The sequence below is a fragment of the Notolepis coatsorum genome (assembly GCF_963971535.1).
Source record: "Notolepis coatsorum genome assembly, chromosome: 14".
In the NCBI taxonomy this organism is placed as follows: domain Eukaryota; kingdom Metazoa; phylum Chordata; class Actinopteri; order Aulopiformes; family Paralepididae; genus Notolepis; species Notolepis coatsorum.
Window position 1 is genome coordinate 66,481,674 of NC_140178.1, and position 12,797 is coordinate 66,494,470.

Genomic DNA, 12,797 nt, shown 5'->3' on the forward strand with positions numbered 1-12,797 from the left:
CACCTTAGTTTCGTTTTCTGATGAGTTTCGCTTTTCCAGGTCGCAACGTAGCGGTAGCCGAGTGAGACATACGTTTTGCAACCTGAGTACAGTGATGTAGTACACTGCCAAAGCAGTAGGTGGCGAACATGAAGGCAATTTTCAACCAATCAGAACTTGAATGTGCCAATACACTTCCTGCAAAGAAAATGTCAACAAGGCGGGCGCCGCCATCTTTAAATGCCTATTTACCCAATGCAGCACTTATTTTTCAGCAAAGTGTAATAAAAGTGCAATAAACAAAACGGATACATTCACTGTGTGTTCTGCCTCTCATTTGTTGATGAAACAAAACTAACATCAACACAAGTGACCACCAAGAGCGGATAGTTTAGTCTCAAAAAGGATCGGCAATGTTGTTAGCTACATTGTTAGCTACATGCTAACTTGACTGGAATATGCCAGTATAACAGTATAGCATTGTGGCTAGAAGCTAACGCTAGCTCACGTTAACCAGCCAGCACCAAACTGATGATATCGGGAGCTATCAGTAGCTAGATAACATTAGAGACAACGCTGTGTGTATTAAACAAAGGTGAATAGATGACTGGGCCATTTTGTTTAATGCTTGTTAAGATTGAAAGAGGAGCTTGAGCTAACAGGGTCTGATAGCTAACGCTAGCTCACGTTAGCCAGCGGCAGTGCTCATGCAATCGGTAATGCTAGCAGAATGAATGGATGTAAACTTTATTTAACATATTGCATAATGGATACAATACAATACGGCTCAATACAAACAATTGTTAAGGGAATGCAGACTGTTGTAGCTTGGACTGGGGTCCTTATAACAATAACTTGACAACACATGGTAGCTGCAGCTATTTGGGACAGCTCTGTTGTCACCGGAAGGGCACGCAGATGGTATCTACTGCGCATGGGCGTTGAGCAACAACGGCTCTGCGCAGATTACACGACATGTTGTCGGCGAGTTTTGGCGCTACTCCAAAACGGAAAACACGATTTAGCGTTTTCAGTAGGGCCACAACGTATCCGGTAAAAACGGCATTTCTATGTAATACTAATAGGGACAGCAAACGTATTCAAAAACGTATAAAAACGAGTACAAAAACACTGTGTGTAACAAGGGCCTAAATGACTGGTTTGAATGCATACAGTGTAGCTCAAAGATGAGAATGTGGTTAGTTAACTTTATATTTAATGGTTCCATGTCAAATATGGTAACACTCCAGTGTGGTATTCCCCAAGGAAGTTGTCTTGGACCCCTCCTTTACTCTATATTTGTAAATGATATGCCTTATGTATTGGAAAGTGCAGGTACAGCGATTTATGCTTATGATACAACTATATATGCATCCGCTGAGAGCACAGAACAAGTGAATAAGATACTTCATTTTTTTTTTTTTTATACTTTATTGTGTCAAACAAAAACATTTTACATTTAGGTATAGTAAGTGTACCCACATACACATCTGCACCTGTCCATACTTACATACGTACATACCCACACAAATGTACATACGCATATTCCAAATCTTGACACTTTTTTTTTTTTTTTAACCCATCACCCATACAAAAAACAGGAGACGAAAACACAAACAAAGGGGCGAGCACCAGCATAGATCCCGGACCGGCACACATCCAACATCCATCCCTACCCGTCCCCACACACACACAAGAAAAACAACAAACAACAACAACAATAATAGCAAACAAATAAGAAATTAATAGAAAAAAGAAACCAACCAAAAAACTAAAAATTTAAATAAAATAATAATAATAAGTAAAAAGGCTTGAATTTTCATTGTAGGTATACAGTAGCTGTAGGCCTAAGGGGTGTTCCCCAACAATTGATCAGTAGATCATCACTGTTTCCTGTTACTTAAAATCTTCCTTAAAGACTGATCTGTCTGTCAACTAGTACCCCTCCATAGTTTAAAGAGACCCCATCTTTTTCCCAGCATATTTTCATTCTTATTGATTTTGTAGGTTACCTTTTCCATACTATATATGTCCTCTACAGTTTCTAACCATTTGTTTACTTTCGGGGGTTCAAGTTTTTTCCAAGCTCTTGTAATTTGTTTAAGTGCTGCAGCTCTCAAAATAAAAAAAAAGGGTATAGTTCTTCTTTTTGTAGGTTTTTGGGGCGTGTTCCTAAGAGTATATCATGTTTTTCTATACCCACTTCCTTAAACATCTGTTCCATTATGTCTAGAATATCTGACCAGTAGATTTGAATTTTTTTACATGTAAAGAAAATATGTGTATGGTCTGCATTCTTCTCCCCACACTCCCTCCAGCAGCCGGGATCATTTTGTGCGTATTTGGACATACTCGATGGTGTTCTAAAGTACCTCATATTTATTTTCCAAGCATACTCCTGCCAAAAGGGTGATTTTATGTAATGGAAGATATCTTTAAAGCTTTGATTCCACTCCTTATCTGGTATGTTTGTTTTCAGTTCCTTCTCCCATTTATTTTTAATATAGCTTAAATCTTCAATTTTGTTTTCTTGGAGCATTTTGTAAATTTGTCCAGTTGTATTTTTGAGGTTATGGCTTTGTTGAGTCTTTATCATGTATTTCAGTAGGGGGTGGAGATCTTCAAGAGTTTTAATTTGGACTTTTTCTCTTAAGTAGCTTCTTACTTGCAGGTATCGGTGAAAGTGATTACTAGGACAGGCATATTTATTAGCTACATTTTCAAAAGAATCCACTCCTTCATTGTACATTTGATAGAAACGTATGAGGCCCTTAGCTTCCCATGTCTTAAAAAAACCGTCAATACTGTTTGGAGAAAAATCTGGGTCCCATGCTATTTGTCTTAAGCAGATCATTTCTTGTTCCTTAATTTTATTTATTTTACATATTTCCCTCCAGATTTTAAATGTGTTATATATAGAGTAATTGTGTATTTTGATCTGTGCTTTTTTATATCTGGAGAAGATCAATGTGCTGAGTGATTCCACTAGATTCAACTCAATTGACTTCCATTTGGGTCTCATCTCGTTTTTCATCCATATTAGAATCGGTTTTACCTGTGCTGCGTAATAATAATTAATTAAATTTGGTAATGCTAGTCCCCCTCCTTCTTTTTTTTGTTGCAAGATTTTGAGTTTGACTCTAGGTTTCTTTTCATCCCATATAAATTTTCTCAGCAGCCCCTCCCAAACGTTGAAACATTTAGGTGTTATGTATAATGGCATGTTTTGGAATAAAAATAGAAAACGTGGCAAGATGTTCATTTTAATAATATTAATTTTTTCAAATAAAGTGAGGTACAATTTTCCACCTATTCAGATCTTCCTTTACAGAGTTCTCCAAACTTCCATAATTACACTGATGTAGATTGTCTAGGTTATTAGGTATAGTTATTCCCAGATATCTCACTTTGTTTCGGTCCCATTTAAAGTTAAACTGTTTTTTGAAGTCTTTCTCCAAGTGGTCACCTACTTCCATAGCTTCAGTTTTATTTAAATTAAGCTTATATCCAGACAGAACTCCATAGTTTGTAATTTCATCGAGTAACTCCGGTAGTGAAATATATATATCTGTAAGATACACTATGATGTCGTCCGCGTACAGTGCTAGTTTATGTTCATCTTCCTTTATTGTGAGACCTTTTATCCTCATATTTTTCCTTATGCTTTCGGCTAAGGGTTCTATGCATAAGGCAAATATTTGGGGCGATAATGGGTCCCCTTGTCTTGTCCCCCTTTTTAAAATAAATTTCGTAGAGAGTGTCCCATTCACTCTTACTCTTGCGTTAGGTTCTTTATATATTCCCTTAATCAATTTAATAAAAGTTTGGTGGAATCCAAAATTCTCACATACTCCAAATATGAAGGGCCATGACACCCGATCAAAGGCTTTTTCAGCATCTAATGTCAATGTCAGCATTTGTTGCTTTGTTTGTACTGCATAATCAATGATATTAAGAGTACGCCGCACATTGTCGCTTAGGAGACGATCTTTAACGAATCCTGTTTGGTCCAAGTTAATTATATTAGGTAGTATATGTGAGAGTCTGGTTGCTATAATTGATGTGAATAATTTTTGATCTACATTTAAGAGCGATATTGGTCTATACGATGCACAGTCTGTCGGGTCTTTTCCTTCTTTAGGTATAACAGTAATGATGGCAGAATTCCATGTGTCCGGCCAGTTTCCTGTTTGTAGGATCTCATTAAAAACTCTACATAAGATGGGAGTAACTAGGTATCTAAACTCCCTGTAGAATTCGTAAGTAAATCCATCACTTCCAGGACTTTTTCCCGGTTTACCCTTCTGGATGACCTTTAGGATTTCTGTCTCTACTATTGGTTGTACTAATTCATTATTTTGTTTAACGGACACTGTGGGAAGGTTTAAAATATCTAGGTATTGTTTAATTTTCTGTGGGTCCACACCTATTACTTCTGGAGTGTAGAGGTTTTGATAATAATCCTTAAAACATAATGCTATTTTCGATTTCCCCCTCTTATATGTGGAGTTGTTATCCATAATAGTGGCTATTGCAGTTTTTTCTTTCTGTTTCTTTAGTTTAAATGCTAATATTTTCAGTGCTTTTGGGCTGTTGTCATAATATGTTTGCCTACAGAGCATGAGATTCTTTTCAATGTCATGTATTTCTATAGTTTCCAATGCTTTTTTAGCTATGTTCAATTTTATCTGTACTTCTTTGTTCCTCCCTTTCTCATGTTCTTCTTGTAGTTTTTTTACTTTGTTTTCCAGTACCATCTTTTCTCTATCTCTTTGCTTCTTTTTCCAGGATGAATATGCTATGATTTCTCCTCGTATTGTTGCTTTTGCAGCTTCCCACAGTATTGTGGATGTCACTTCTCCATTGTCATTGATCTCAAAGTAAGACTTCATGCTATGTTTTATTTTCTCCTTGAAGTCCTGGTCGCCAAATAGGGAGTTGTTTAACCTCCAAATCGTTTCCCCTCGTTCCATCTTCAAGTTTAATTCCATTATGATTGGTGCATGGTCTGCTATAGTTATAGGTAATATTTCACATTTTGTGACCTTTGAAATCTCATTTTTAAACATAAAGAAGTAATCTAGTCTTGAATAGACCTTATGTGCATTGGAATAAAAGGTGAAGGCCTTGCCTTGGGGATGTAGACAACGCCAAACATCCAAAAGTCCCAACTCTATTTGGGTTTTTCTTAATAACACTGCTGCTTGTTCCGATTTATGTTTTATTCTACTTTGGGTGTCTACCTTCTGATTCATCACCAAGTTGAGGTCTCCCCCCATTATGAGTGTTCCCTTCACCTCTGTCATTATCAAGGATACGATTATTTTCATTAGATCTGCTCCTTTTCCAGGCGGATTGTAGACATTAATCAAAGTTATTTGTTGTTCTTCTATTTCCCCCGTAACCAAAACATATCTTCCTTCCTTATCTCTAATACATTTTTCTTTATTAAAAGTGAGGTTATTTTTTATGAGGATTGCCACTCCTCTTTTTGCTGATGTGTGAGAGGAGAAGAATACTTGGGCTGAGGCTAATTTCTCCAACTTTGCATGTTCCACTTTGGTCAAGTGTGTTTCCTGAAGGAAGATTATTTCTCCTCCTTCCTTCTTAAGTTTTTGCAGTATCCTCTTCCTTTTTATTGGGTTATTTAGGCCATTTGTATTGAGAGAGATTAATTTAAGTGTCCCCATTGCACTGCTTTTGAGGCTCTTTTCTTATATATGTATTCAAAACCTTTAACCAAAAAAATAAAAATAAAAAAAACATAGATAACTGAAACTTTGTGTACAAGAACACAAACATAAAACACAAACATAACACCCAACAGTGAACTTCCAATTTCTGCAACCTCTAACCGGTTACAGGAGATATTCCACATTATTAAGGTTATGTGGAAAGAGGGGTTATCATTAAGTAACCCCTGCCACAAGGTGGTGAGTGTGGCTATAGTTATGGGACAAAAGGTTGCCCATATCTGCATGGTAGACGGCATGCGGGTGCACAGTCCCTCCAATAATTTCTCTATAGCTAATTTGTGTAACTCAAGTATATCTCCAATACAATTCAAAGAATAGATTATAATAATAGTCATAGTATATGCAGGTATGCATACATATACACGATACTACGCATACATACATACATACACACACAACAATCAACAGCACCCTCCCCTCCAGACATGTCTCTAATCTCTATAGCTCACATAGATCTCTAATACCATTCAAAGCATAGATTATAATAATAGTCGTAGTATATACCGGCATGCATACATATACACAAAACTACATACATACCGACTCACACACACACACACAGCAACTAACACCAATACGGGGAAGGGTAACCATATGTCATACCTACACTCATATGTGCATATGCTCACATGCATTGCACCCACATGTGAGCACACATAACACATACCCCCCATACCAACACCAATCACTATTATGTGCATGTATAGTGTCCCTAAACTGCCGTTTTAGCCTCTTTTTTTTTTTTTTTTTTTTTTTTTTTATTAAAATGACAAGTCTCTATTGGTAGCCAAGCACTCTTGTGCGTTGAGTGAAAGTACCTATATGCTCAAGAAAAGAAGAGAGAAGGAAAAACAATAATAGTATAAATATATCTTCTTAACGTTCAGGGGGCCCCATACAACTTTTTTTTTAGGGCCCCCAAAAAGCCAGAACCGGCCCTGTCTGCTTGCATGCATGCAGGTATGCATGCCCACACACCACGCACGTATGACAATGCTACACACATCACCACACTATACCCACATAAACCTGTGCATATATATACACATACATATGCATGCACACATGCACCCATTCCTAATTATAAAAATGTAATAAAAAAAGATATATATACATAAACATGCCTACACACACTACTCATACTCAAGAGAATAATGAGGACTTTTCTTTTCTTTTTTCATAATAATAATAATAATAATAATAATAATAATAATAATAATAATAATAATAATAATAATAATAATAATAATAATAATAATAATAATAATAATATAACTTGTATTTGTTATCATCCATAGATCATTTCTCATCCTTCTGGCTCTTAGTTTAATATTTAATAATAAAAAAAAAAAAAAAAAAAGAAAAAACACTGTTTGCGGTCTACAAGGTATAGGCTATTAATTAAATAATACATCATTCATAATAATAATAATAATAATAATAATAATAATAATAATAATAATAATAATAATAATATATATATATATATATTGTATTTGTTATCATCCATAGATCATTTAAGCCTTCACCTTGTTCTCATCCTTCTGGCTCTTAGTTTAATATTTAATAATTGAGAAAAATAAAAAATTAAAATAAACACCGTTTGCGGTCTACAAGGTATAGGCTAATAATTAAATAATACATCATTTTTAGAGTAACAAAACGAAAATCCCTTCACAATAATTTTTCGTTTGTTGTCCGTGTGTATACAAGTTCACATCTTCTAATGAGAGTCGGGGAAGGTAGACGCAAGAGAGAGGGCTGGGGGGGGGAAACTACAATTGTCTTATAAAGTTCAATATTCCATATTGCCCGGATAATCATGAAAAAAAGGAGAGGGAGATGTGGTGGGAATTGTCACTGGATTCCAGTAGATCTATTCTCTTATGTAGTCGTCTCATTTACAGTACCTTAGTCTCTCAGAGGTGAGCCAACAGTCTCACCGTCTGCTCCGTGCCTCTGGTCGCGCGCCCTCTGGAAAGCGGTGGATTGGGCATCTGCGCTGCGCACCGGGGCCTGATATATCCTCGGGTGTGTAGTAAAGATAATTCCCTGCTCCCTTAAGCGCGCATCTGCCTCTTCTGGAGAGTCATACGTTGTAGTTGTTCCACCATCTCCAAACACCTTAAGTTTGGCTGGGTATATGATGTGTGATTTCACTCCTTTTTCTTTCAGTTGTTTTCTTATTGGGGCGTACCTGCTTCTTTCGTTTTGAATCTTGCTTGAGAAATCCTGAGAGAAGTAGATTCGATTGTCTCCTACTTTTATCTCTTTCTTAGACCAGGCTGCTTGTAGGACTTGTCGCCGGGTGTTCCACTGTAGGAAACTCACCACAAAGGACCGAGGGGGGGCATTTTCTTGTGTCGGCTTCTTACTGAGCGCGCGGTGCGCTGCGACAATATGCAGTGTATCCGCGGGGATCTGCAGCTTTTCCAAAAGTAGTGCACTAATGAAATCCACTGCATTGTCCCCCTCTGCGCCTTCTTTTACTTGGTAAATCCGTATGTTGTTCTGCCGAGATTTATTTTCTAGGTATTCTACTTTTTCGTTAGTCTTTTTTTGTTCTTGTAGCAGGTGTTTCAGGGCCGCGTTTGTAGTCGACTCTCTCTCTTCAAGCTGATGTATTCTTTGCTCGGCCTCTATAATTTTAGTTGCAGCCTCTCCTACTTCAGAGTGGATTTCGTTAACTTCCTTTTTTATTTGTTTAATCTCCGACGTAAAATTCCCAAACTCGGATCGGAGATCCCCAATTTGTTTGGAAATGTCTTCTTTGAAGTCTGTCAACATCATCTTGATACTTTGTTCGAGCTTTTCCATTTCTGGTTCTGATTTGTTTGTCCCGTGAGCCGGCTTCTTTGTCTTGCTCTTTGTCGTGTTCGTCTGAGTAACCGCTCCTGATCTCAGATCCATTGGCACGACATGATTTGATTTATATTTATATTTCGAGTTGAGTTACGTTAATTTCAACACATTTTGGAGGTTTGTGAGGAGACACTCACAGCGACATGAACACGCGTGCCGTCAACCGGAAGTGAGAATCACAGATAACCGAATAAGATACTTCAGAGTGAATTATTTATGATTTCGAATTGGATAACTGAAAACAGACTAAAACTAAATGTAGCAAAAACAAAATGTCTTATACTCGGCTCTAAATATGCCTTAAGGTCGGAGCATAGACTGAGTCTCTCATTACAAGACGCTGGTATTGAACAAGTGAAGGAGGCCAAATTGTTGGGTGTAACTATTGACGAGGCACTACTTTGGTCTACCCAGATTAACAATATGGTTACCAGGATGAGTAGAAACATCTCCATAATAAGAAGAAATGCCTACCTCCTAACGAATACAACAATTAAAATGGTAGTACAATCTTTAGTCTTGTCCCATCTTGACTACTGCCCAGCAATTTGGTCTAGCGCGTCAAAGCAAGAGCTTAGTAAACTCCAGCTCACTCAAAATAGAGCTGCCCGACTCACTCTTCACTGCTCTATAAGGAATAGTGTGGAGGGAATGCATGCTAGACTGTCGTGGATGAGGGTGGAGGAGAGACTAGCATGCAGTTTGATTAGGTTTTTAAAGAACATTTGTACCTTGGGTAAACCCACTCAATTGTATTCTATGCTTTTATCCACCAATGATAGACATGACCATAATACCAGACATGCTTCAAGTAGTCGCTTCACCCTACCTCTGCCTAGAACCAACGCTCTAAAGAAAACTGCAATGTATAGAGCCATAACATACTGGAATAGGATCCCATTACATATTATACGGACGGAAAACAAGGACAGTTTCAAAAAGAGACTCAAAGGAGCCATAATCCGGAAGGAGATTAATATATGTCATGCATGAGTGTAGCTGCAGCCATGTTATCCAAAACTTCTTCTGATTACTTTGTGTTTTCTTTTCTTTTTAAAGGTATGGTGAAATTGATGTTTTAGTAACACAACATGAGCATTCTAAAAGCAATTCTTAAAAATATTCAATTTTAAAAACAATCTTAAATTGTATTTAACACTGTATTTTGTAATTTGTTTTGTTTTTTTGTTTTCTGTTTCTTTGCTTGCATGTAATTTTAGCCATCTTAATTGTTAGTTTCATTGTGTATTGTATGTGGAGTACTGGCTTTTAATAATTAGTAACATTGATGAGCATTCTAAAAGCAATTCTAAAAAATACTCAATTTTAAAAACAATCTTAAATTGTATTCAACACTGTATTTTGTATTTTGTGTTGTTTTGTTTTTTTTGTTTTCTGTTTCTTTGCTTGCATGTAATTTTAGCCATCTTAATTGTTAGTTTTATTGTGTATTGTATGTTGAGTACTGGCTTTTAATAATTCTGTTTTGCAATAATTGTTTTGTATGTTTTTTTGTGTGGACCCCAGGAAGATTAGCTGGTTGCCATGGCACCAGCTAATGGGGATCCGTAATAAAATAAAATCAAACTCACGTTACCATGGAGCTTTTACATGAGGAACTCCATCTGTCCCTCCTGGATTCCCAACTCAATCAAAGACTGCAAGGAGTTGAGATAACTGACTGCTGGTCACTTTTGCCCTGTCTGCTTTGATTCCTGGACAATGCTGTGGTTTTCTAAGACGATTTGGGTGAGTGAGATTAACATCTTTGTTCTCAGTACTCTTTGTTTACAGCTACTGCCTGCTAACTGTATGCATGAAGAGTAGCTACACATGATGCTGGCAGTGGCTAACTTCACCTAAACTACCTTCAGTTCCCTCTCTCATCTCTCTGGTGTGACAAGCAGTATTGTGGCGATTTGTAGTTTATTGACATTGACATTGAATGTTTAGTTAGGCCACTTCTACATTAGGCCCCTTCTCTAGCTTTACCAAGTGGGGTAAAAACAATTCTATGGCAGTGCAGTGGCTAGAATACATTGCAGATGGAGACAGCATTGTGTGTGGTGTGTGATTAAAGCCTCGGGTCTCATTCATGGCTCAGTAATACAGTCTAACACTATAGCCCAATATGTTTTTACAGCACATATATATATATAGTTCCAACGTGCCTGCAAAGGAGTGAGACTATTTTGTTTGTTTCAATACATTCAGCATTTCAAGAATTTTTTGACAAGTGGAGTGATTTGGCTCACAAAGTTGATTGAGTTCAACTGCACTGAAACATGTGGAATTGTGTCGCCCCTTACACCCACACACACCCCCACCCCCACCCCCACACCCACACCCACACACACACACACACCTCCTATCACATCAAAATACATGCAGTCCTCCCAGGGGCCACACACAGTGTACCTTGCTCAGCTCCTGCAGTATGAGCGGGCTGCCCACCATGGACTCCACTATGGGCTGACACTCCACAACCCTCTTCCTCTCATCAGCCACGTCCCAGTCCTCTGGAAGCAACGCTGCATCCCCCACCACAGGGAGCTAACACACACGCGCACACACACACACACACACACACTCAAAGTGAGTGAGTTACACACACCGTTTTTGGAAACTCAACAGAATGTGAAATAGGTTGCCATTTGATCTATCAAGGCTATTCCCTGATGAAGGAAACAAAGAATCGCTTTGCTGGTGAGTCTTCCATCTCTACAGCAGCATGGTCTGGTAGTGAGAGAGATGTTACGTAAACTGGAAGGTCACAGATTCGTATGATACAAGTTTCAAGTTTCTTTAATAGTTGTCATACAGAAGTACAGAATACTTTCATACAAAATGCTTCTTACTGTTACACTCCAGAGACTGTGCTAGACAAGATAGTATCAAATAACATAGTATAGCATGTAAATTAGAAGTAGAAAAAGGTCACAGTGTTCAGTATAGACATATGTACAATGTTCGATGCAGAATAGACGTAACTGAGTTACCATATAATATACAATACTATGCAGTGTACTAATGTACAATACTATATAGTGCAAAGCAGAAATGGGATGAGGTACAATTTAGGTACAATTTACAGTAAGGTGTACGAGTTGTAGTGCAATCCTTCATCAATAAATATAAAGTGTGGGGAGTGGGTGCTACAGTGTGTTTGTTTAAAGTGAGTGTGTGCTATAAAGTGTGTGGAGTGGGTGCTACAGTGTGTTTGTTTAAAGTGAGTGTGTGCGTGTGGATGTGTGTGCTATGTGCGTTTGATGGTTGTTGTTGTGTAGTGTTCATTGTTCGTTGAGCAGCCTGATGGCCTGGGGATAGAAGCTTCTTCTGAGTCTTTCTGTGCTCGATAGTATGTAAAATAGTGCTGTATATACATATATATATACGTTCATATATTTACATTTACAGCATATATATATATATATATCTGAATATACCTGCATATAATCCTTCTATATACCTACTTATACACCCACATATAACCCATAACTCTGTATGATAGCATGTACAATAATGCTGTATATACCGCATATATATTTATCCACATCTGTCTGTACATACCTGCATATAGGCTTAGCCCTTATTACATATCTGTGGATACTAAATCTATATCTGTACAGTACATCACCCTTATCTACTCTTACTAGTTACACCGCTGGCCACTATGACTTATTACCATAGTGTCTTTATACCTGTATCACTGGACAAAATACTACAACTCTATACATACATCTGATTAGCACTATTACTCAGTAGTAGTAGTAGGGGCAACAGTGGCTCTGGAGGTAGAGCAGTCGTCTGGTAATCCGGAGGTTCCCGGTTCGATTCCCGCTCCTCCCGGGCAACGTGTCGATGTGTCCTTGAGCAAGACACTTAACCCCTAATTGCTCCCGATCAGCAGGTTGGCACCTTGCATGGTTGCCTCCGCCATCGGTGTGTGAATGTGTGAGTGAATGGGTAAAATGTGAGTAACAAATTGTAAAGCGATGATGATGATGATGGATTCAATTTGTACCGCGCTCTACATTCGTGAGAATCTCAGAGTGCTACAGGAGATAGACAAAAGTTAAATGAATAAAACAATTTAAAATGAATAAAAACAATTAAAAAGACTAACAACCAGTGAAATGGAAGAACCTAAGAGTAAAATAAAAAAAAAATAATAGTAAAATGAATAGAAGTAAAAAGAAA

At 37.6% G+C, this 12,797-nt stretch overlaps 1 protein-coding gene across 2 annotated transcripts in view; it reads right to left on the reverse strand.

Moving 5' to 3' along the window:
- The window catches only part of abca3b (ATP-binding cassette, sub-family A (ABC1), member 3b), a 106,317-nt gene that overhangs the window by 7,523 nt on the left and 85,997 nt on the right, over window positions 1–12,797 (reverse strand). For both annotated transcript variants that reach the window (XM_084329446.1, XM_084329445.1), the window contains exon 25: window positions 11,016–11,150. In XM_084329446.1, coding sequence (XP_084185572.1) covers window positions 11,016–11,150 — 135 coding nt within the window. The remainder of the gene's footprint in view (window positions 1–11,015; window positions 11,151–12,797) is intronic.